The sequence below is a fragment of the Chlamydomonas reinhardtii genome, chromosome 11 (assembly GCF_000002595.2).
Source record: "Chlamydomonas reinhardtii strain CC-503 cw92 mt+ chromosome 11, whole genome shotgun sequence".
Taxonomy (NCBI): Eukaryota; Viridiplantae; Chlorophyta; class Chlorophyceae; order Chlamydomonadales; family Chlamydomonadaceae; genus Chlamydomonas; species Chlamydomonas reinhardtii.
This window is the reverse complement of record NC_057014.1, coordinates 2773485-2797347: the sequence shown is the minus strand read 5'-3', so window position 1 is coordinate 2797347 and position 23863 is coordinate 2773485. Positions and strand designations below refer to the sequence as shown.

The window sequence follows — 23863 nt, the reverse complement described above, 5'->3', positions numbered from 1 at the left end:
CCCCGAATGGAATTAGACGTGGGGCCATCGTCCATCTATCGATTTACAGTCAGTCCTCCCTGATACTGCGGGGCTCAGCCCATTTTACAGATGTACAAAGCTGAACACCCCCTGGTTCAGTTACGGCAGAGGTAAGACGTTAACATCCATCTATCCCCTCAAGTGGATGGCGGGGGCCCACCCCATTCCGGGAGGTAGCGGCACGGATGCTGGATAGGTCCGGCCGGCACTGGAACCATGTTGACCGAAGAGGACAGATTGGGACAGGAAGGGCTAGGACAGGGGACACAACAGGATGGGGATGAGCACCCCTGGGGATGTGGGTTTGGCCGTCGGGGGCTCGGGGCACCTGGCATTGTAGGTTGGCGCTATACTCTGGGGTGCTGGGTAGGAGGGAACGCTACTGCCTGCTCGCTTCTTGTGCGATGCAGGGCATGAGAATGCGGACCGGAACGGGAGGAGTTGCCAGTAGGAACGGTGCTGCACGGCTGAGGCACTTGTGTCGAATCGGTAGCCCCCCCTTCCCCGCACGTTGCAGTGCTGGCACTTTAGACTGGCCGGGGCGTGGAGCACTCGCAAATAGCGTTCGGTGGCTCCCCCGCCCATGCGGTCTTGGATTCGTGGCCATGGGCCATGGCCAGACTCGGCCAACCGAATCACAGGCACTACTTGGTGGCACACCAGCAACTAATCTTACACGCTTATTCAAAGTACTGTTTGGAGCTTGGACTGAATCTCCACTGTCACTGAACTCAAAAACAACAAACTTCCAGTGGCTCGGTCTATCGATATCCTTGTGAACCAGAATTAGTGATATGATATCGTTGCATACGCTGTAAACAGCGGGGCGAGCCTGTGCGGCTCTGCTCGGGCGAAATGTACGCCTTTATATCAGCGTTGGCGCTGAACGCCTTCACGACGCTGCTCTTGTGAGAGAAACTCGCCAAGAATGCATGCTCTGAGAGCTTTTCGCAGAGTGCGCGCGAGGCGCAGTCCGGCCACAAAAACGACTGACTGAGCCCGCAACCGCGCGCTGTTTCGCAGGCGCACTCAGGACCCTGGAAATGATAGCACGCTCGTACTATCATACGCTGTGCTGGCGGCGCACACGCTTGCTCTGCTTCAATTGGTCGCTCCATGGCAAGTACTTGCGCGGGCAGGCTTGAGACGCGTGGAGAGAACGAATAAAGGGCATAGATATAACGCGTGGGCTTGAGCCTTGCATAAGCTTCAAAGGGGCTTATGACGCGCTTTTATTCGCCTCTGGTCTCCTGTTCTGCGCTCGTTTGCCTGGTCATTCGCTATAGCTACAAGGCCCCGCCCGTGTTGTCCTGTGCAGCGGCGTCTACGTGTACGTGCAATGGGCATGCAGCGCTCCGCTGCTGTGGTGGCTCCTGTCGCAGCTGCTAGGCACGCTGCCGCCTGTGACCTGGATCACAACGCAGCGGCTCAAGCGCTGGGCGCTGCTGGAGGTCGCCGCGGCAGTGCTGGGGCTGGTCACAGTCGTGGCAGTGGACATGCCGGCTGGTGAGGATAAGTGTGTTTTCCGTTGAGCCTCAGTCAGCTCGCTAGGGCTCCCGATTTGGGTGGAACCGAGACGGGGGATGGCTGGACGTGCCCTTGCGAGCGGCCGGAAATGCTGTAGCGGCGGGGCCGGGGGTTTCTCGGGTGTGGGCGTAACGGTTTATGACTAACACGCTGCTGGCCGTCGCCCGTTGAGGGCTCAGCGGACTTGACTAACAGTAACAGCAGCCATCCCGGGCTTGGAGCTGCCGTTCTAGCACCATACGGCATTGCTAGTTGAGGATGCCTCTCTATGCGCATGCGCATGCGCATGCACACGTCGAAGGCAATCGCCCCTACACCACTGCCCTGGCCCCACAACCGCCCGCCCAATTCCTTCGTACAGCGCGCGTGAGCATCGGCGTAGTCCTGGCTACGGGCCTCGGATCCGAGCTGCTGCCCCTCGCGTTGCCGCTACTGCGGAACCTGCTCCGCTCCGCCAGTAGCAGTAGCAGCAGCAGTAGCAGCAGCGGCGGCACAGGCGCAGGCGGCCACGGCAGCAGCACCAGCCCGCACAACAGCGGCAGCCACGTCAGCAGCCGCGCAGCGGCGGCGGCGGCGGGCGGCAGTCGGTCGCGCGGGGGCGCGGCGGCGGGAGGTGGCGGGGGCGGCGGCGGGTCCGCGGCTGCTACAGCCGCTGCAGCGGCGGGTGGCCCGCAGTCGCTGCCGGCTCCCATGGAGGCGTTGCTATGTGTGATGGTGCTCAGCAAGCTGCTGCAGGTGGGCTGGCTGCTGTCCTGGTGTGTGTTTGTGTGTGTTTGTGTTTGTGTGTGTGTGTGTGTGTGTGTGTGTGTATGTTGCAGAGCACCAGGGAAGAAAGCGCTCAGGACTGTGTATGCGATGCGGCGCGGTTTCCTGGCCCGTGCGTGTGTCCGAGCTATGTAGTCGCATGGCTATCTGGCACGGCGGAACTGCTGTTAGGACTGTTGCAGGGGCCGCAGCTTTCTTTTGGTTTACAGCTAAGTCGCGACTCTGGCTGACTTACGCGTCGGCCACGTACGCACACAAATTCAACATCTCGTGTCGCCGCCCCCCGCTGGTGACCCGCAGGCGCTGGCGGCGGCGGCCGTGAGCGGCGTGGCGGCGGATCGGGGCCTGGCGCTGATGAGCGGGCGCGAGCAGTCGGGTGCGTGGGCGTGTCACATGCGCTGGCGTGCATGTCTGCATGTGTGTGTGCGTTGCCTAGCACGCCGCACATGCCGCATCCGTTGACCACGCACCGCTGTCCCCCTGCCCCCCTGCCCACCATGCACGTGCACTCCCTCCCGTGCTCCCCTCCCCTGGGCGGCCACCACAATAACTGACAGTTGGGACGTACCGTACTTCGTTTGGGCTGGGGCGCTCCTCCCCACCCCGCCCCACCACCTAATCATGAATGTAACCCACCCATGCAGGCCTGCCCTGGGCTCTGTGGCTGTGCAGTACGGCACTGGCACTGTACGGCCTGCCGCTGGCGGTGGCGATGTACTACGGACTGGTGCGGTACGCGGCGTCCATGCTGGTCGTACGGCGTACGGCACTGCGCAGGTGCGTACGGCGTGCCACGTGTTGATCAGCGGGCTGGCAGGGGGAGCCCGGGGTGGGGGGTGGGGGATGGGGATGCAGCGGGGGGCGGCGGGTCGGGGGTTACACGCATTATGTTTACGAAGTGAAGTCGTAGCCAGGTACAAAGGTACACAGTAGTTGGGTACTGTTTTGGGGGGGGGCGCGGGTGTCCAGTGCACAAAGCACGTGCTTATCCCGCGCACTCCTCACATGCATACCGGTGACATATCACATGCACAACACCAACACAACCCAAACGAAGTCCACAAGCACGAGCACAAACACTAACACAAACACACAGGGCCTCGAGCCTGGGCCTGGAGACAGCGCTGGGCGAGTGGGGTCAGGCGGGCCGGGCTGGCGGCAGCGGTAGCGTCACGCCGCCCTCGCGCAGCCGGCTGCAGGCGGCGGCGTGCGGCCACGACAGTGACTCGGACGCGGTGGGTGAGAGAGGGGGACAGAGTGTGTTGTGTTTTTGTTTTTGTTTGTGTTTGTGTGGTGTTGTGTTTGTGTTGTGGTGTGTTGTGATGTGTTGTGTTGTGGTGATATGTGATATGTGATGTGATGTGATGCGGTGGTTTCGTTCTGAGCGGGCAGCGAGGGTGCGCTGCAGTGAGGCGGCCTGCCTGAACACGCAAGTGAGGGCGGTGTGCGTCGGACACCCGGCTAGTTGTCTACGAAGCCAGCGGAGATGCGGGTGTCTTCAGACCGGCACCAGCACCTCAGCACTGCCGTCATTCCAACTCGTCGTGCCTGCCGCCACTCCTCGGCTCTCCTCCCTGAACAACGGCTCTACCCCCCTGCTGCTGCAGGGCGGCCCCTTCCTGCCCTCGCGGCTGCTGGAGCTGGGCGATCTGTACCGCATCACCGAGGGTGAGGAGGAGGGGTGGGGTGGGGTTATGTGCCCGGGCTCAATGAGAAGGTCCCATCATCATGGGGGGGTAGCCATCCATGGGATGGTGTGTATCAAATATGGGGGGGTTGTTGGGGTAGTTCATTTGAGAACCCAAAGCAAGCCCTTCGAAGGGGGGCGGTTGAGGGGGGTTTACGGGTGGTGAGGGGGTGCGAGGTTAGAGCAGTGGGAACAAAGGCGTGGGGGTGCGGCGGCGTGGCGGCCGGGCAACAAGACTCAAGCTACCCTTAAGGAGCCGGTATCAGGCATCAGGTGCTTCATTGCGGCAATGGGGCCAGTACGTGGCCGCGGCTTTGAGAGGCGCGGGGGAGGCGCACGGCACTCACTACTGAGGTTGGGGCCCCTGCCGCTGTCGTCGTCGTGCTCTCGCACATCCACAGGCTCCGAGCCCAGCACCAGCGGGGATGAGGGCTTGCGCGGCGACATGGCGCTGCTGCAGGTGTGTGTGGGGGCGCGAGTGTGTGTGCGTGTGTGAGAGAGAGAGTGTGTGTGTGTGCTTGTGTGTGTGTGTGTGTGTGTGGCGTGCGTATGTGTGTGGGTGACAATGTGTTGTGTGCGGCTCCCAACACCCCCACCCCCACCACCACCACCATGCAGCTGCTCTACATGGCGCGCACCACCTTCCGCGGGCAGCGCACCAGCACAGACCTGCCACCCGGCGAGCGGGCCGCAGGCGGAGGCGGAGGCGGAGGCGGAGGCGGCGGAGGCGGCAGGGAGGGCGGGTCAGGAGGAGGGGGCGCAGGGGCAGGAGCGGGAGCGGGTGCGGCATGGCCGTGGGGCGAGCGGCGCTCGGCGCTACTGCCGTACTCGGTACCGATCGTGCCGACGAGCTCGACGGTGGGTAGCTGCATTCCGGCCCTTGCTGTGGTATAGCATGCGGTCTGTGCATGAACCTTGTGCCCTGGGGAATAGGACCGCGCATGAGAAAGCAATGGGGCCCGTGCCTGCCGAGAAATGTCTTCCCTTGCCTTTTTCCAAGTAGGGACTCTTCATTCTTATCCCCGCCGTCCTCCCTCCCTTTCCCCTCCCAGGCCTGCCAAACCGACCCGCTGCTCGAACCCACCAGCGCCTCCACCTCCACCTCCACCTCCGCCACCTCCGCCACCACCACCACCACCACCGCGCCCAAGCCGCCCACGACCAGCACCGGCCTGCAGTGCGAGCTGGCGCCCTCCACCGTGACCGTCACAAAGGAGGTGCCGGTGGAGCTGCCGGTGCCCGCCCCCGCCGCGCCCGCCGCCCCCGCGCCCGCGCCGCTGGCAGACGGTGAGCAGCCGGACGGCGACACTCGCACTGTGGCCTTCGCCCTTTGTCCTTCGCCGGTTATCCTTCGCCCATTGGCAATCGCAATTTGGCAATCGCCCATGGGCCGGCCTTGCGCGCCCACGTCGCACGTTGTGGCCAGCCCGTGCCGGCCATCTGCGCGTCACATGCGCGTCACTGCCGAACACTGCTGCGTGCCGTGTTGCTCCTTTGGGGTTTGCGGCCATGCCGTCCCATCTCCTCAACATGCCCTGCGCTGTCGTCCCTCTCCCCCTGCCCCCTACCCCTGCTACCTACCGTATTCATTGGGCTTGGGCTATAAAGCGTGCTCTCTGCCTCTTCCTCTCCTCTCCTCTCCTCCAGCCCCCCCCCCCCGCCTCCTCACGCCTCCTCACGCCTCCTCACGCCTCCTCACGCCTCTCCACGCCTCTTCACGCCGCCTCACGCACGCCTCCCCCCGCCCGCCGCCTCCGCCTCCTCCTGCTGCTGCAGGCGCGCTGGTGGCGCTGCTGGTGGCGTTGCGTGAGCACTCGTCCGACATTGCGCATGACATGAAGAACCCGCTGAACGGCGTGCTGGCGCTCAGCCAGAACGTCATAATGGTGCGTGTGTGTCATGTGTGTGTGTGTGTGTCATGTGTGTGTGTCTGTGTGTGTCGTGTGTGTGTGTGTGTGTCACTGTGGGCCGGCTGCATGCGGATACAGTGGCTTGCTCCGCACGTCGGCCCCCTCAGCTCCGGACACCGTAAACGGGTACACACGCGCATTTGCATGTACGCTCCTGTTCCCCTCGCGCTCTCCTCACACAGTGAAACTGCCGTACACACACACACACACACACACACACACACACACACACACACACGCCCGCACCCCTTTGTCCCCCCCCCACAGGGCACGTTTGGCGAGCTGCCGCAGGTGGCTAGCGACCAGTTGGGTGTGGTGCGTGCCTGTGCCTACCACCTACTCAACATGATAAACCAGGTAGGCAAGGGGGAGAGAATGTAAATACCAGCTAAATACCAGCTAAATACCAGCTAAATACCTAAACCAGGGGTGCAAGGTTAAAAACATTGGGAACAGGATACAAGCAGGGGATTGAGGGGGCAGCAAGTCGGCAAGGGAGGGATAGCCGTTCATGCTGGAGAACGGAGCCGTGATTAAACCCACACCTACCCACCCTTCCTTTGCTAATCATGAAATGTAACCCACCCACCCGCCCGCTTGTGCACACGCAGCTGCGCGACTGCCTCAAGATGCTCCACGGCGGCGAGCCCGAGTTCAACTGCGGCCGTGTGCACCTAGGCAACGCCATTGAAGAGGTGGGGAGGGGGCGAGCTGGTATAGGGAGGGAGTGACGAGGTGAGCTATGAGCACATGGGAATTGAAGGGATGGATGCGCGCAGGATTGTGTCGCATGCGATAACGCTGGCATGCGTGTGTGTTGTGTGTATGTTTCCAAGACGCAGCCCTGTAGGAGGACCCGTGTCGCGATCTGATTGCATGACCTTGGGGGCCTTGTTTTGCGCACGAGTCATTCCTCACCGCCTCCTCCCCTCCCCTCCCCCTCCTCCTCCCCCACTCTCCCCCACCCTCACCTCCCCGCCCTCCCCCTCCCCCTCCTCCCCTCCCCCGCCCTCCCCCTCCTCCCCTCCCCCTCCCCCTCCCCTCCCTCAGGTGCTCAAACGCATGAGCCCCATGGTGGGCAGCCGCCTCGCCATACGCGCCGAGCACGACCCCGCACTACTGGTGTACGCAGACGACGCGAGGCTGTACCAGTCGGTTAGTAGTAGTTGTGTGGGCGGTTGGTTGGTCGGGGTGGTTGAGGTGGTTGGGGCAGTTAGGATGGTTGAGGTGGTTGGGGTGGGGGGATTGGGGTGGGGTGGGGTTTGGTTGCTGGTCCTGGCGCGTACCCGCACGTCCACCCGTTCCGCCGCTTTACTGGTCATCACTCGTACCCGCCCACCCGCCCACCCCCTCCTGCCGCCGCTCCTGCCGCCCCTCCTCCCCGCACTCACATGCGCCCACACGCGCCCGCCCACCCATGCACGTACCAGGTGCACACGATACTGGCCAACGCGTTCAAGTACACCCGCAAGGGCACCGTGACCATCGACACCGCCGCCTCGGCCGACAAGACCACCGTCACACTGCGAGTCAGCGACACAGGTGAGGCTAGAGCGGGTGGGCGGGGGGAAGGGTTGTAAAGTCTAGCCCAAATTAAACCAAACCAAGCTACAACGAGCTGGGGGGTGGGGGGGGGGGTGGGGTTGTGTTTGCCATGATGTAGCAAAGACAAAGGAGAGGTTATGTGTAGGAAGGGGTTGTGCACACCACCTTGCGGCCGGTCCTGGCCGTTGGGGCCACCCCGGCCGCCAGGACTGGCACGGTCCTGACTGAAGCACCTTAGTACCCTGGGACTGTCAACCATGTTAAAGCGAAAACAAATGACAGGTTGCCGTATGGGTTGGAGTGGGGGCTGGCGGGGCGGGTTGAAGGGCGGCTTGGAGGGCGGCTTGGAGGGCGGCTTGGGAGCGGGGCTGTGGTGGTGGTGTTGGGGTGTAGTTGGGGTGGGGCCGGCAGCGTGCCCAAAACACACACGGCACGGGAAGGCTGTGGCGTCACACGGGCACTACAAGTGTAGCATTCTCGCACGAGCGGCACCGCCGGTGGCAATGAGGACACTCTTATCACGTGGGGGACTCCTGAACCTATCACAATTACACAATGCTTTGTTTTCCGAGGCCAACCGTGTGGCGCACGCCAACAAGCACTGCATTTCCCACACGTTTATGTGAGCGCCATCAGCAGCAAAGTGCATGTGGAAACGGCGCGGATGAAAGCTTTTTCCCATTCCCGGGACTCCTGACCGGAATGACATATCCATTTTGCCACTGAGCCGTTTCCGTGTCTGGATCCCAAAGCACACGCACCATACTCATCTGCACCCTACATCGCCGGCTGTGATGAGACTTTATGTTGGGGACACCAAAACCATGGCCCTCATACATCTCAGTTGATCCACCTGAGCCGCGCGAGACGCCGCCACTCCCAAACACCATCGTCCTCATCTCAACGCACACTCGCGCTACATTACGCTACATATTAACATGAATACCGCAAATCGCAGGCACGGGCTTTTCCCAGGAGCAGCAGGAGAAGTTCAACTCGCCGCTGACCGGCTCGCCCGCTGAGCAGCTGGGTCTCGGTCTGACCATGGTCAAACGCACCATGGCGCTCTTCGGCGGCACCATGCGCCTGGGCAACCGCTCCGGCAGCAGCAGCGGCGGCGGCGGCACTGCCAGCACAGGCGGCTGGGTGGAGCTGACGTTCCGGGCCAAGGAGGAGGTGCCGCCGCTTGGTGCCGGCCTGCCGCCGCCGCCCTCACTGCCACCGGCAGTGATGCCCATGGCGGCGCCGCTGCCCAGCGGCAGCGTTGGTAGCAGCAGCAGCGGCGGCGGTGGCGGCGGCACTGGTGCGGCTGCTGCCGTGCCGGCCACGGCAGCATCCGCTGCCGCCGCCGCGGGCAGCGGTGATGGCGGCGGCGTGACGACGGCGCCGCCGCCGCGCAAGACGCGCAAGAGCATCATGGGCAGCGGTGCCGCTGGTGGTATGGAGGAGCGGCTCGCCGCCGCAAACAACTCCAACGACGCGCCGCGACCCGCCGCCGCCGCCTCTGGCGCTGCCTCCGGCGGCGCCGCCGGCCTCACCGGCGCGGGCATGGATGACGCCCTGTTCCTCAACAAGTCTGGGGAGGAAGCTGTGCGTGTGTTGATTGTCGATGACGACCCGGTGAACCTGACAATTCTGGAGGACCTGCTGCGCAGCGAGGGCTATGATGTGCTGACTGCGGCCAGCGGCACGGAGGCGCTGGAGACCTACCTGACCACCGACCCACAGCCCAAGCTGGTGCTGCTGGATGTGACCCTGCCCGACATGAGCGGCCACGAGGTGGGGAGTGATGGGGTTTTTGTTAGGGTTTAGGGTTTTGGGTTATGGGTTTTTAGGGTTGTTGGGGGTGGGTGGGTGGGTGGGTGTTGCGGGCGGGTGGGTGGGTGTCGGGTTGTTCCACCCATCCCATGAGAGACCACGAGCAGAAAGGGGGCCGGGCACCTCACAACCCATACACACACATGCTTGTGTCATTTTGCCGTGTGTTGGCATGTAACTCCGTGACGTAACTCCCTCTCTCCCTCTCGCTCCCCCTCTCTCCCCCTCTCTATCCCCTCTCTCTCCCTCCCCCGCCCAGGTGTGCCTCAAGATGCGCAGCCTGACGCCGGGTGTGCCGCCGCCCATCATCATGATCAGCGGCAAGGCCTCCACCAAGGACGTGATCAAGGGCCTGCAGGCGGGAGCATGCGACTACATCACCAAGCCCTTCCAGCCGCAGGTGCGCGCAGCCCCTTCATTAAAAATCATGAATGTAATCCCCCACATAGGCCACGCTCTCCTCCTCGCTGTATTGCATTGGGTTCGGTTTAGTTTGGGCTGGTTTCTACAACCCCCCGCAGCAGCATGGGCAGCGGCCGCACGGAGCCGTGCGACAGGACCGGACGGGGACGGGACCGGGGCCGGGCCGTGTGCGCCCGCACCTCAATTGGCTAACCCCCCCCCCCAACAACATCCTGTACCGCTTTTACAAACATCCTTGCACCCCCCCCCCATTAAACCCGTCCCTACTTCATGCTTGTGATGTTAATCACTCCCTTGCCTATGGACGGCTACTAGTAGTTCCATGTTTCATTCAAACCGTTCGCATGAATGGCTACGCCCCCCTCCCCCCAACCATCCTTGCAACCGCTTCCCCCTCCCCCAAAAAACAAACGACCCAACCCGCAGGAGGTGATGGCGCGTGTGGAGACGCAGCTGCGGCTGTTCATGGGTGAGGTGGCGCAGCTGCAGGAGGCGGCGGAGAGGAACATGGCGCTGCTGCGGCAGGTGCGGGGGTGTGGGGGAGTGTGTGGGCGTGTGTGTGTGTGTGTGTGGGGATGTGTGTGTATGGGTGGGTTAGGGGGGGGTGAGGTTAGTAAGGGAGGCATTGCTGGGATTGTTTGGGTGTATCGATTTAAGGCAGGTCGTCAGGAGGTTGTCAAGTGCCCCCGCTCTGACAATGTACCGTATGGTTAGGCCAAACAATTGCATCACCACCCAAACAACGACCCCCCCCACCATTACCCACACTCCACAGATCCTGCCGCCGCACATCCTGGCCCCCCTGCGCGGCGGCACCCGCGTGCTGGTGGAGAAGTTTGGTGACGTGGCAGTGCTGTGTGCTGACGTGGTGGGTTTCAGCAGCTTGGCCGCCGCCGCCGACACCGCCGACTGCATCATGACGCTCAACCGGCTGTTCAGCACCTTTGACGGCCTGACGGACAAGCACGGCGTGCACAAGGTGAGGGGGGTTACATTCATGAATATATAAGAAGTGGAGGCGTAGGGAGAGGGAGGGGGAGAGGGAGAGGGGGAGGGGGAGGGGGAGGGATTGTAGATACCAGCCCAAACTAAACCAAACCCAATGCAATAGAGGGAGGGAATTGTAAGGTTAAAAAACATTGGGAGCACGATATAAGCAGGGGAATCAGGGGACAGGCAGGGGCGAGGGGGAGGGAGAGAGGGAGAGGGAGACAGAGCATGCGCGTGTTGAGGACAGTGCTGTGCAGCGTTGAATGCATGTGGGGGCGTCAGCGGGGTGGTTTGGAGGGGTGAGATCATGGGACTTGCGGCGCAGAAGTCGGAGCACTCCGCACCCGTGCTTGGGCGGACTGTAATGTCGCATTCATTCTCGCACGAGCAGCACCGCCGGTGGCAATGAGGACACTCTTATCACGTGGGGGACTCCTGACCCTATCACAATTACACAATGCTTTGTTTTCCGAGGCCAACCGAATTGTGGCGCACGCCAACAAGCATTGCATTTCTCACACGTTTATGTGAGCGCCGCAAAGCAGCAAAGTGCATGTGGAAACGGCGCGGATGAAAGCTTTTTCCCATTCCCGGGACTCCTGACCGGAATGACATATCCATTTTGCCACTGAGCCGTTTCTGGCATTGGCCTTCCTACCTATGGTAGCACTCGCCTTCCTCGCCGGCTGTGATGCGACTTCGCGTTGGGGACACCAAAACCATGGCCCTCATACATCTCAGTTAATCCACCTGAGCCGCGCGAGACCCTGTCGCACCAGAATTTCCCGTATACACACGCACGCACGCACACACACACGCCCCCGCGTGTCCGCCATACCGCATGACACCACAGATCCACCACAGATCACTGACGTCCGCACCGCCTCCGACTTCTTCCTCTCCATCGCTCATGACCACCGCAACACCCCTTCTGCACCATTTCCCTCTCCCCCTCCACCCCTCTCGTCTCAATCTCGTCTTAATTAGTCAAACATAGAACCCCTCCAAGGCACTGGCTGCGCACTCCGCTATCCACTTCCCTATTTCCCCCTCCACTCCCGTTGCTCCCCCCAGCGCATCCTGTACCGCTTTTCCAAACATCCTTGCAACCCTTTTCCTCCCCATCCTCCTCCCCTGCCCTCTTCCCCCTCCCCCTCCTTGCCACTGTACCATGCTACTGTACCTGCCTACGCCTTCACTTCTTATTAATCATGAATGTAAACTCCCCCTCCCCAGATGGACTGCCACACGGACAGCTATGTGGCAGCGCTGGGCCACATGCCGCAGGACCGACACGTCAGCAACGTCATGCAGGTGCGGGTGGGGAGGGGGGAGAGGGAGCGGGGTGGGATGGGGTCGGGTGGGGCGACAGTCCTGCGTGCTCGTTCCCGTGTGCTTTCCTAGTGCAAAAACACGCTCTAAAAACACACACATACATACACACACACACACACACACACACACACACACACACACACACACACACACACACACACACACACACACACACACACACACACACACACACACACACACACACACGCCGCGGCCGTACACAGATCAAGGTGTTGCTGGATCTGGCGCGGGAGATGCTGGCGGCGGTGGACGGGCTGCCGTACCCGGACACGCTGGGCAAGATGCAGATCCGGATCGGGATCCACGTGGGCTCCATCTTCGGCGGGGTCATCGGCGTCAAGTACCCGCGCTACTCCCTGTTCGGCACAACGCTGCGGCTGGCGCAGGGGCTGCAGGTGGGCGAGGTTGTGCGCGTGTGTGTGTTTGGTTTTTGTTTTGGGGCCCATGCATGATTACTTATGACGAGAGGATCTTGACAAGGGGGGCTTGTAGGTTTTTTCCAAGACCAGGGGGGCCGGGAGCGGGGTTGGGGGGATGAGCGGGCCCGGGAGGTGGGGCGCTCGTTGCCAACTACCAACTACCCACCTAACCAACTGCCCAAACCAACTGCCCCAACCAACCGCCCCAACCCACAGGCCACGGCGCTGCCCAACACCATCCACGTGTCTGAGGTGGTACACAACCGAGTGCGAGCGGCGGGCGGCGAGACCTTCAGCCCCTACACCACCGTGCAGGTGCAGGTGAGGGAGAGAGGCGCCCCCGTGGCACACACACACACACACACACACACACACACACACACACACACACACACACACACACACACACACACACACACACACACACACACACACACACACACGCAGGGAGGGGCTCAGGGGTGTTGCGCAGGGCTGTTGGGCAGGTCGCGGGAGGGCAAGGCAGGGCACCGCAGGAAAGGGGCCAGAGGCCGACGAAAGCAGGCCACGCCTGCCCACGCCCCCTCCCTGCCGACGCCTCACTCCCACTTCATTTTTAACCTCCTCCCCCCGCCACGCCCCTAACCTCCTCGCCCTCGCCCCCGCCCTCGCCGCCCGCAGTCGCTCGGCATCATCCGTACCTACCTGGCCGGCCCCTCCGCCGCCGCCGACGGCACTGTGGGTGCCGGTATGCTCGACTTCTCCCAACTCGACCCGGCCGCCGTGCTGGACTACCTGCGAGGTGCCTCGCTCGCCTCCCACGGCGCCTCCGGACTTACCATCCTGTCCTGCCAGCTGGCCGGCGGCGCCGCCGTCAGCGGCGGCGCTGGCTTGTTCGGTGGCGGCGGCGGCGGTGGCGCCCTGGGCATGGCCGGCGGCGGCGGCGGCGGCGCCAACGCGGCGGCGGCGCTGGCGGCGGCGGCGGCGCGCACGAGCGGCGCGCGCACCTCGGCGACGGGCGGTAGCTCCACTGCTGCTGGCGGCGGCGGCGGTGGCGGCGGCGGCATGCACGCGTTGACGATGGCGTCGATGCCCATGGCGGCGTCACCGCCGCCGCTGCCGCCAGCGGCTGGCGCCGCCGGCGGTTTGAGCGGGCGCACAGCCCAGCAGCAGCAGCAGGCGGCGGGTGTGGCGGCGGCGCGCGCAGCGGCTGCAGGGGGTGCGGCGGCGGCGCCGCCGCCGGGTAGGGGGTCCCCGACGGCCTCGGCCGCCGGCGGCGCGGCGCCGTACAAGATCATTCCCATCGTCAGCGGGCAGCACGTGGCGACTGGCGACATGCCGCTCGGCAGCCGCGAGAGCGATGGTGGGTGCCGTGCCTGCCGCTCGCTGCTCTTACCGAAGCGCGTAACAACTGGTGCCTTACCATTACCTGGCTACTGAGCTCGTTTAAACTTGGGCCGGAAACTACCACCGCACCTGACTGGCAATTTCGGGCCATTTTCGCACGCTCCCACCCCCGGATTTAGAACTGAGTGCCCCAACCAGCCAACTTCTGCCCATCTCTACCTACATGTTTATTGACACAGCCGGCTCCGGCTACGCTATCACTTTGGGCAACGTGGCAGGCGGGCAGTCGGCGGCAGGCGGCGGCGGCGGCGGAGGCCTGGGCCTTGGCGGCGACACGGTGCGTAGTCTTTGTTGTGACGTGCATACCGTAACACTAATCTCTTGTAACACACGCAATAATACTGTGTGTATGCTGTCGGAGCTTTATGTGGCTGGCGTTGTGTGCGGTGCCGGTTCTACATGTTCCACCCAACTGCACGTGTCCCTCGCTCGCCGTCGGGCCCGCCCCAAGTAACCCGACAACAAACCCGAACCCAACCCATGCCCCAAAATGTATTTACCCCGACACGAAAACACACACAGATCATGGCGGTGATTAGCGGCGACATGGGCAGCAGCATGGGCAGTACCAACGAGTCGGGCCTAGCCACCGCCGGCGGCGCCGCCGGCAACCTGGCGCCGCTGACCGCCGCCAGCGGCTCCGTCGGCGGCGTCAGCTCCAGCGCCGCCGCCCTTGCCAATGTCAGCCACGCCGCCGTCGTGAATTATGCGTACGGCAGCCCTGGCGGCGGCGGCGGTGGCGGCGGCGGCGGCGGCGTGGGCAGCGCCGCCAGCCTGGCACCGCCAGCGGCGTCGCACGCCGCCGGCTTCGCCGCCGGCGGCGGCGGCAGCGGAAGCGGAAGCGGCAAACGCTTCGTCAGTGAGGCGTCGCTTGTTCAGGACCTGTCGCCGGGGCCGCCGGCGGCGGGGCTCAGCAGCTCCTCCCGCATCCAGCGCATGCACGCGCCGGCGGCGTCGGGAGCGGCTGGCGGCGCCGCCGCCGGCGGCCCGGCGGCGGCGCCCGTGCCGCGCCCTGGCGGCGGCGGCGCCGGCGGCAGCCGCAGCGGCTCGCGCGTGCCCTCCCGCAACACCTCCTTCCGTCTGGGCGCGTCGCCGCTGGCCGCCACCGTCATGCAGCAGCAGCTGCTGTCTGCGCTGCAGCAGCAGCAGGCGGCGGCGGCTGCCGCCGCCGCCGCCGCCGGGCCGTCGCCGCCGTCGGGCGGGCAGCTGCACCTGGCGGCGGCGGCGGCGGCGGCGCCATCGGCGGCGGCGGCCGGCGGCGCCTCCGCCGCCGCCAACGTCACGGTGGAAGACGTCCTGCTGGCGGCGGGTCTGGCGGGCGGGACCGGGGCGTAACGGCATCACACCGGCGGCGCAGGCGACCTGGGAGCAGACAACTACTCGTCACAGGGCTTCGCGTCCGAACCGCTGTTGCGGGTGCACAGCGGCGCCACGGCCGCCGCGGGCAGCGGCGGCGGTGCCGCCGCCGGCGGCCCCAAGCGCAGCAGCGGCAGCTTCAGTGGCAACGGCGATGCCGAGGCGCTGGACGCGGCGGGCTTTGGCCCCGGCGGCGCCGCCGGCGCCGGCGCCGGCATGAGTGCCGCCATGATGCGCCGGATTGGCGGCGCCCCGCCCAAGGCCGCGTCCCTTGGGTCCATCGGCCTGATGGGCCACTCCGGCGGCGCCGCCGGCGGCGCCGCCGCCGCTGGCGGCGTCTTCTACGGCCACGTCAGCAGCACCGGCGCCGTCTTCTCGCCCGGCGGCACGCACAGCGCTACAGGCTCCGCAAGCAGCGCAGCGCTGGCGGGCGGCGGCGCCGCCAGCCTAGGTGGCGGCGCCGGCGGCGCCGCCACCGGTGGCGGCGCCGCCAGCGGCATCCTGCTGGGCAGCGGCACTTCGTCGCCGCAGTTCCTGTCGCCCGGCGCCACGCGCGCCAACCTGCTGGTGCCGCCGCCGGGCAGCGCCGCCGCCGCCGCCGCCGCCGCCGCCGCCGCCGCCCTGGCGACCAGCTCTGGCGCCTACGCGGGACTGTCCGACGAGACGCGCGCGCGGCTGGCGCGGCTGCGCGGCAATTCCGCCGCCGACCTGCAACAAGAGGGCGGCGCCGTCCCCACCGGCCGCGTCAGCTTGGCTGCTATGCCAATATCCGTGGACTCGTATATGACGCCTGGCGGCGGCACCGGTACTCCCGCCAGCGCCGGCGTCAGCCGCCACGCCTCCCTGGGTATGACGCCAACGGGCTGGGGCTCGGGCGCCGCCGCTGCCGCTGCCGCAGGGCTGGGCTCGCCCGGCGGCGCCTTCCTGAGCGCCGCCGCCAGCGGGGCGCTGGGCTCCGGCGCCAGCGGCGGCGGCGGCGGCGGCATTGGCATTGGCAACCTGGTCTCTCCTCCAGAGAGCGTGACGGCTCTTCTGGAGTCGCTGGGTTTGGGCCACTACGCCAAGAGCATCGCGGGCGCGGTGCCGGGCGGGCTTGTGGAACTGGGTGGGCTGGATGATGCCGGGCTGCGCAAGGTGGGGCTGGTCAGCAGCCGCAGTCGGCAGTTGGTGCAGGAGGAGCTGAGGCGCTGGGGCTACCGAAGCTAACGGCTTTCTTAACCACCTGACGGTAACCGTAACGGTAACGGTAACGGCAAGGAATGGTGGGCTGTGACGGCTGTGACGGCTGCAGGGCCGGCTGCCGGCCTGCTTACGTGGCCGTGACGCGACCGTGCGTGCTGCGTGAGGCACGGCGGCGGGCCTGCGTCGAGTCCGGGGAGTTAGTGTCACGTGGACTTGTGTGTTTTTGTGTCGCTAGTCGCGGCACGGCGTTCGACAATTACGGAGTGAGAATGCACGGGCTGCCACGCCACACAATGGGTGGGCTTTTAGTCTGTTTCCAACAATGCAGCGTTCAAAACCTTTGCACTGGGCATTGTTGACCACGCGTCCCGACCCGACTGGACCGGACCAGGCCGGACCAGACCAGGTCGGGGCTGTCAACTTTGCTGCAACTTATTTATCGGGACTGCGGTGACACCGCGACAGTCGAGTTTTGAGAATTGTGTGCTAGGGGTGGACGATGGGGCCGAGCGGTTCAATGGCTCGGCTAAGGCAGTCACAGCTATTGTGCATGAGCGCGCGTACGCGTACACATGTGGGTCTGGGCGCGGGTGTGTTGGCGCGGCAGTGTGGGTGTGTGTGAGCGTGTCGGTGTGGGTGCCTTCGTGTTGAAAGGTTGCAATTGCACGGCTTGAGGCCATGCACGGATTTTTAGGTATTTTTCAATCTTGTCTGCTGTGGACTTTGCTACCGTACTAATTATCACAAAAATAGGCGGTAGGTCCAAGCTTGGCTGAAGCGCGAAGGCACCTCGCGCGTCGTGGACAACGGACTGTCTCAAGGTCGAGAATGACTGTGAACTTGCCGTTTGTGCTCCTGCTGTCACATCTAAGCAGAGACAGGGGATAGCACCATGCGCGATGCGCGATTTCGTGACAGCGATGCCAGACGCATGTATGTTCACACAAATATGCGAGGAATGAACGGCAACAAAGCTGCAGCAAGTGAAGGTGCTGGAGCGCAGAACCACGAGTGTGTTTGCAGCCCGGACGGCAAACGAGTGAAACTCGTGAAGCCGGGGCTGTTTAGTCATTGCTTGCGGTTTGTGGGTTGTACACTTGTACTGCATACGATTGCGCCAAGAGCATTGTGCGAGGATGCCGGTAGCAGAAATCTAATTTCCAAAGTTCTGTTCCGGAGAAATCGTGCGTAAACACACCGCATGTGCCTAGGACACTGCTCAGGAGGGCGCTTCAATTGCGAGTACCTAGCTTGCTCCTTCGCGTTGGAGCGAAGGGCAGGGACTTGGCGGGTGAGAGCTGTGGCCAGGGTCGGACATGCAGTTAGGTACTGTTGTGCGCATGTCTCTGCCGCACACGTGCACTTGCATTATGCGTTTGGGAACTCGTACAGTAATACTTGCTGTTGTGGAGCGACCCGCGCCGAGCAGCAGCTCAGTCGCTGTGTATGGGGGGTGGGGGGGTGGGGGGGTGTTGGGTGGTATCAGTGCTCTTCCGAATAGGAGCACCAAGTCCGGTCCGTGTCAATCGTGTGCGCCGCTGAGGGGCCTCCAGGAGCCGAAGAGCTCTTGGTTGGGACGGCAGAGGTGGCGGCATGCCGGGAAAGCGTGTGCGATGGGACAGTGGTAAGGCAGGTTGGTGAAGTCCCGTAAGGTGCAGCAGATTCCCAGCCAGAAAGGGTAACGACATCACGTGCACGGTGCATGAGGTGGGCGGGCAAAGGGCATCCAGGCGCTTGCACGCTCCGCCTGCCCCTGACCCTGTCCCATCGCATCCAGACGCTTGCATTGCAACTGTTGTGTTCTGGCGTTTGGTGACAGCCCATGTCTGGGTGGCAGTGGCTGGCGTGGGGTGAAGGCGGGGGGTTTGAGTGTGCCAGCCGCTGGCATGGTCGAGCTTGGGGTGCCACCCGCGGGTGGCACTTCTGAGGTGAACACCGATTAGCGGCTCGCCTTGTTGTGAGGCTGTAACACCACGACGAAGTGCCAGGGGCAGTCCATGCAGGGTACGTGCCCCCACAGCCACACTGGGAGTGTGGGACACCCAGTCGCTCCGGCGGCAATCAGCCGGTCCGCCGGTAAGCCGGTCAGCTGGTCAGGGCAATAAGGCAACAGGAAAGGAGCAGCACTCCTGGGGTGACGTGGACCATCCGACCATGCCCTCCGGGTTCCTTCCGGGCTCCTTACTGGCAAGCTTCGGGCTGATTAGGCCAGGGGAGGATTAGGCATGTGAGGTGCGTGGGAATGCCGGAGTGCCGGAGTGCCGAGGGGCCCGGGCATGGTGAGGGGCACCCGTCCTGACAGTGGCTGGAAGGGACGGCGGCGTGGCCCTAGTGCCCCTACGCGCCACGACCTTCATACACGCAAGAGAGCAGCAGTGTCGGCGCTGCCGAGCAGGCAGTGGCCCTCTGTGCAAGGGCCAGCGCCCCCCCAGTGCGTGCGGTGGCCGTGCCAGACGCTGCGGCTGCTCCTGCTGGAGCGCGTTACTTGTGGCAAACCCCTCTCGGCATACGGTGTCGGACGGTGGGCCGCTGGCGGGCCTAGCCTTCGCTGGGAGCTAGGCTGGGAGTCGTGTGCGCAGACACGGCCAGGTCGACTGCTGCAAGCCAGGAGACGGGTGGTGCCTCTGCGGGTCGATCTCCGTCTGCAGGTGTCTACAGTGTCTCCTGCCTGCTCGAGTCCGCGACACGCCTCACACCTCAAGGCCAAACCCTCGTCCTATCGACTTCCCTTCCTACGCGGTTTACGGTATCCAGGATTATCTTCATAAGACATCCCCCCGCATCAAACATAAGTTACGCCCAGTCCCCCTTCACGTCCATCCGCAGGCCCTGCATGGCGCATTGGCGCCGCCAGCAGTCACACCACTCAACCTTCCAAGGACTTGCATCCACTATACGGCATGCTTTCTACCTTTCTACTGCTCCTGCTAAACCTCTCCACGACCACTCTCCACGCCCTCTCTCCCACTCTCCAAGGGAAGCCGAAACTCTGGCTCAGCCGAACGAGCTGCATTCGGGTTCTGGCTCAAACTCTTAATGACACATGTACAGCACATCTCTCTTAACGTGCCCATGCATCACTCTTCCCCCACCCTCCACACACGCACAGCGCTGTACAGACGTATATCCCTCGCAATGCCTGCCTGCCACCAGGGGTCCCCTGCCTGCCACCACACGGCCTGCCACTGGTGCCCAGATGCTGGAGCAGCACTTCACCACAGGGCACCACCACAAGGTGCGCCTGACGCATCCAGCAATCCGCCGCCTCTAAACCTATAAAGAACCTATATGGTTGCGATATTACATATAAAGAACCTATATGCTGCAGCACCCGCCACAATGGCCATCATCAAACACCGGCGGGGCACTTCACATAACCCACACACAGATCGCCGCCATCAAAGGGGCCCCTTGGGCACTCGGCGCTCGCATGCCGTAAATTCCAGGCCACCGTACGAGCAAACCGCGGCCGGCCTTACATGGTCTGGTCGCGTTACTCGAGACCACAGTCCGCACAGGCACCATCCATGCTTGCTTGCGTAGGTTCACATGATCCACGGCCGCAACGAGCCCCTTCCTTACGTACCAAAACGCGGGCAATGCCACCATACTAAACTACTCAGTACTACGTCTATTGTCCCTTGCGTGCCAAAGCCCTATTGCATCAAGCAAGCATGGAAGCGCCGATGGGAACCAAACACATCAGTCCTGGAATGAGAGCAACCCACGCCGCCAACGCACTCAGCCGGCGGCGCTCGACACGGATGGCAGTGGCCACAACAAACTTGTGATGCGGGGTCGTGACACCGGTCTTAGTCCGGCCGCTCCGTCTGCCGCCAGCCGCCAGCCGCCAGCCGCCAGCCGCCAGCCGCCAGCCGCCAGCCGCCAGCCGCCAGCCGCCAGCCGCCAGCCGCCAGCCGCCAGCCGCCAGCCGCCAGCCGCCAGCCGCCAGCCGCCAGCCGCCAGCCGCCAGCCGCCAGCCGCCAGCCGCCAGCCGCCAGCCGCCAGCCGCCAGCCGCCCGCCCGCCCGTCCGCCCGCCCTCCTGCGAAAGGCTCGAGGATGGGAACACCCACGCCCGCGCCCACGCCCACGCCCACGCCCACGCCCACGCCCACGCCCACGCCCGCGCCCGCGCCCGCCCCGCGCCACTTTACTGGCGCTGCACAGGAAAGCACGTGACAACCGCGGTCACATGTGAGGGCGACGACACGGTCGCGGGCGCGGCCGGCTTGGCTGTAGCAGCGGGCTTGGCTGTGGCAGCCGGCTTGGCTGTAGCGGGCGCGGCCGCAACCATCACAGGGACCTGTGGCGGAGCCCGAAGTGCCAAGGACGGGGTCGTCGCGGGTTGCCTCCCCTGCGCCTGCAACTCCACGTGGCCCCCAGCCAGCGGCTGCGAACTGACGCCCAGAGCTCCAGCTCCTGCCGCGGCTGCTGCCGCGGCTGTAGCTGCTGCCGCGGCTGAGGCTGTAGCTACAGCTGCTGCAGCCGGCATCGACTGGCTGTAAAGCATCCCGTTCGCCGCACTGCCAGGACCGCTTGCGGAGGTTCCAGCTGCGCTACCGCTGCCGCCACCGCCACCGCCACCGCCACCGCCAGCTCCACCACCTCCGCCTCCTCCTCCTCCTCCGCCGCCGCCGCCGCCGCCAGCCACCGATGCAAACAGTGAGGCGAGTAGCTCCGCCATACCCACGCCGCCCCTGCCACCCTCCGTCCGCCTGCCCCCGGGCCCCAGTCCCGTGCCGCTGCCGGGCCGCGTGCCGCCGCCGCCACCGCCTCCTCCATCCACCCTCGGCAGGCCCAGGCTCGCCGCTCGCCCCAATGTCGAGAACGCCGGAGGCGGCGACTGGGGCGGCGGCGGCAGCTTGTCTGAGCTGGCTCGAATGAGCGTGAGCGACACCACGCCCGCAAACGCGGCGTCTGCCCCGTCGTGGTGTGGTGTGCTGGGCTGCGGCATCGGCCCCGCATGTGACGCGAAGGGCGTGCCGGCGGCGGCGGTGGGGCTGAAAGTCGACACGGTGCTGCAGCTAGCAGCCGCCGCAGCCGCGGCCGCCGCAGCCATTGCGGCTGGGTTCAGGCATGTGCCGCCCTCTGCGCTGCCGCGCCGGCTGATTTGCAGCACCGGCGGCGCGGCAGCTGCAGGGCCGGGACCGGCCAGGCCAGCGCTGCCGCCACTGTAGACGTCGGCGTTGGCCTCAACACCGAGAGATGGAGCAGCGAGCTGCGCGAAGGGCGAGGTGCAGCTGCCGCCGGCGCCTTCAGTCACCTGCATTGTCACCACCGCAGCCCCATCCGCGGTACCCAGCTGCTGCTGCTGCTGCTGTAGCGTGGGAGACGGGTGGGCGGCGGGGCCGAGAAACTTGCCGCCACCGAAGGCGGGGTGGATCACGAGCGCCATGGCGCCCCACACCGGCCGCTCGCTCCCGAACAGGTCATCGGTCTTGAGGGGCACCGCAAGCGACACCTCGTCTACCATGAAGCCCACGCTGCAGACCGCCGCCAGCGCCGCCGCGGCGGCCGCAACGGCAGCGCTCGCGGCAGCGGTAGCGCTTGCCGCGGCGCCGTTGGCCGTGTCTGCCCGTGCCCCAGCCCACCCTCCCGCCCCTGCCCCTGTTTCATCCCCGCCTCCGTCGTGCAGGACACCGCTGGCGACCGTTACGGTTGCTGCTGTTGCTGTGGTGCTGTCAGTGGGTGCGGAGAAGGGCGACCGGCGCTGGCCTGCGGGGTCAGCGCCCGCCTGTGGGCCCGCGCCGCCAGGCCCCTCGCTGTGCGGCGGCTGTGGCGGCGGCAGCAGCGGCCGCTGCAGGGGGCGGGAGGGAGCCTCCAGGCAGTAGAGGGGGATGTCGAAGATGGGGCGTGGCGTGGCCTCTGTGTTGTTGTCATCCTGCGGCAGGGTGTGCGTGGCGGCAGGTAGGCGCGCGTGGGCGTATGCGGTATATACCGTATGTCACGCAAGAAAGCCTTGACAAAATCGCAAGTACGGTAACTGGCAGAGCAGGGGGGTGCATACGGTACCGTATGTAGCATGGCAAGTTTCGCGCACGTGGATGGTACGTGTGCCCGATGCACTGCATTCACGCAGACAGCGGAGCGCGTGGCAGCCACTGCCGCCGCCACTGGCAGTCTGCTCCCTTACGCACCTGGTAACGCCCGCGCGTGTCGGTCGTGCGCCACATCTCCCGCAGCCGCTCCTGCTCCGCATCTCGCCATAGCTGCACACGAAAGGAAAACACCCACTCCTTGGTGACACGTGGCAGCGGGGATGAGCTTTATCCGCTTGCAGGTGCAGGTCACTTGGACGGCACGCGTGATGTACGCCTGAGCACGGAAACTTTATGGATGCGGATTACAAGTGAAGGGACAGCCCGACAAGCGGGGGCGCGCCCGTACCCCACGGCGTGGTGTGGCTGAGCACCCGTGCACGTACGGCGTCACCCGTGCGCGTACGACATCCTTACTTTTACTCGTTGGCGAGCCAGTAAGACCCCTCCGATGCACAGCAAGCCTCCCTGCGTGTGCCAGGTTTAAAGCACAGCATGAACATGAGGCTGGTTGCGGGTTACAGCGAGCCACTTTCCACGCAAACCGCTGTCGTTCGGCGGGGTCCCGCGCGCCCTTGCTGTCACAGCTGGTCACACGGTATCCCGAACCGGGTAAGCACCTCCTCTTTGAACAGAGCCCACGCACCACGCTGACGACAACAATGAGCGCTGTCCTTGAAGGTACGAAAAAGCTACAAAGCAGCGAGGCCGCTCCGCCTACGAAAATACATAGCGGAGCGCCAAACGTCGACACGGACCCCCGGTCGCAACACAGGCCCGTCTCCTGCTCTTCCGTGGGCACTGGAGGTGGGACATAGTAGCCATATGCCATGATGGATGGCCACGGAGCGTCGATGTGCCTTCAGCGAGCGAGAGGCGCTATGCCCCGATGACCCAGGGCCACGAACCGACGCGCCCCTAGTTGCGCTCTGCCAACATCTGACAGCTTATGCACTCTTCAGCTAGGAAACAGCTGCTGGCCAGTGTGAGCGTGGTTTGTGGCAGAGCGTCAAGAAATGCGGCAAGCGCGCACTCCAAACCGCTGGCGCGACTCGGCGTCGCTGGCTCAGCAAGAGCGTGCAAACATTGTCCCTGGCCTACAAGTGTGTATGCTGCAGTTGAAGGTGAAAAACTGGGTGAGTGGAAGTGTGGTGCTGGTTGGAAAATAGGTGGTTTGCAACCACCTACAGCGAGCAAGCGCGACGGCCGCGCGGCCAAAAGCTATAAACGTTAGTAAAATTCAAGTACATAGCCCTAAAAATAGGCTTGAACGCCCGCCTGCTGGCGTAATCGGCCGCCCATCCTGCCGACCGCCACACTGCCCCCCGCCTGCGCCCGTCTGCCAGCCGGCAAGTCTATTCAGGAAGGGCGACGTATGGGCGGCGTGAGGCCTATGCATAGGGCCAGTCTACTAGTACCAGGTAGGCAGGTACAGGCTT

General features: G+C 64.5%; 2 protein-coding genes across 2 annotated transcripts; one reads left to right on the top strand and one right to left on the bottom strand.

Annotated features, from left to right (window-relative positions):
- Positions 1 to 733: 733 nt before the first annotated feature.
- CHLRE_11g477400v5 (uncharacterized protein) lies at positions 734 to 18366 on the top strand. The gene is made up of 27 exons (XM_043067653.1): positions 734 to 929; positions 1045 to 1140; positions 1340 to 1527; positions 1910 to 2283; positions 2614 to 2689; positions 2958 to 3090; positions 3410 to 3548; positions 3921 to 3981; positions 4402 to 4460; positions 4619 to 4858; positions 5053 to 5287; positions 5777 to 5886; positions 6178 to 6267; positions 6522 to 6605; positions 6961 to 7065; positions 7341 to 7452; positions 8414 to 9234; positions 9533 to 9673; positions 10123 to 10221; positions 10472 to 10675; positions 11923 to 12000; positions 12246 to 12437; positions 12678 to 12782; positions 13122 to 13803; positions 14027 to 14124; positions 14370 to 15152; positions 15237 to 18366. The coding sequence occupies exons 1-27, from the start codon at positions 877 to 879 to the stop codon at positions 16407 to 16409; spliced, it is 6531 nt and encodes a 2176-aa protein (XP_042919658.1). The 5' UTR covers positions 734 to 876; the 3' UTR covers positions 16410 to 18366.
- A 645-nt stretch (positions 18367 to 19011) lies between these two features.
- CHLRE_11g477350v5 (uncharacterized protein) lies at positions 19012 to 23653 on the bottom strand. Its single transcript, XM_043067652.1, has 5 exons — positions 23071 to 23653; positions 22842 to 22892; positions 22524 to 22595; positions 20579 to 22267; positions 19012 to 20428 (listed from the first exon to the last, which is right to left on the bottom strand). Exons 1-5 carry the CDS (start codon positions 23254 to 23256, stop codon positions 20198 to 20200), a joined length of 2229 nt encoding a protein of 742 aa, XP_042919657.1. The 5' UTR covers positions 23257 to 23653; the 3' UTR covers positions 19012 to 20197.
- Positions 23654 to 23863: the final 210 nt, after the last annotated feature.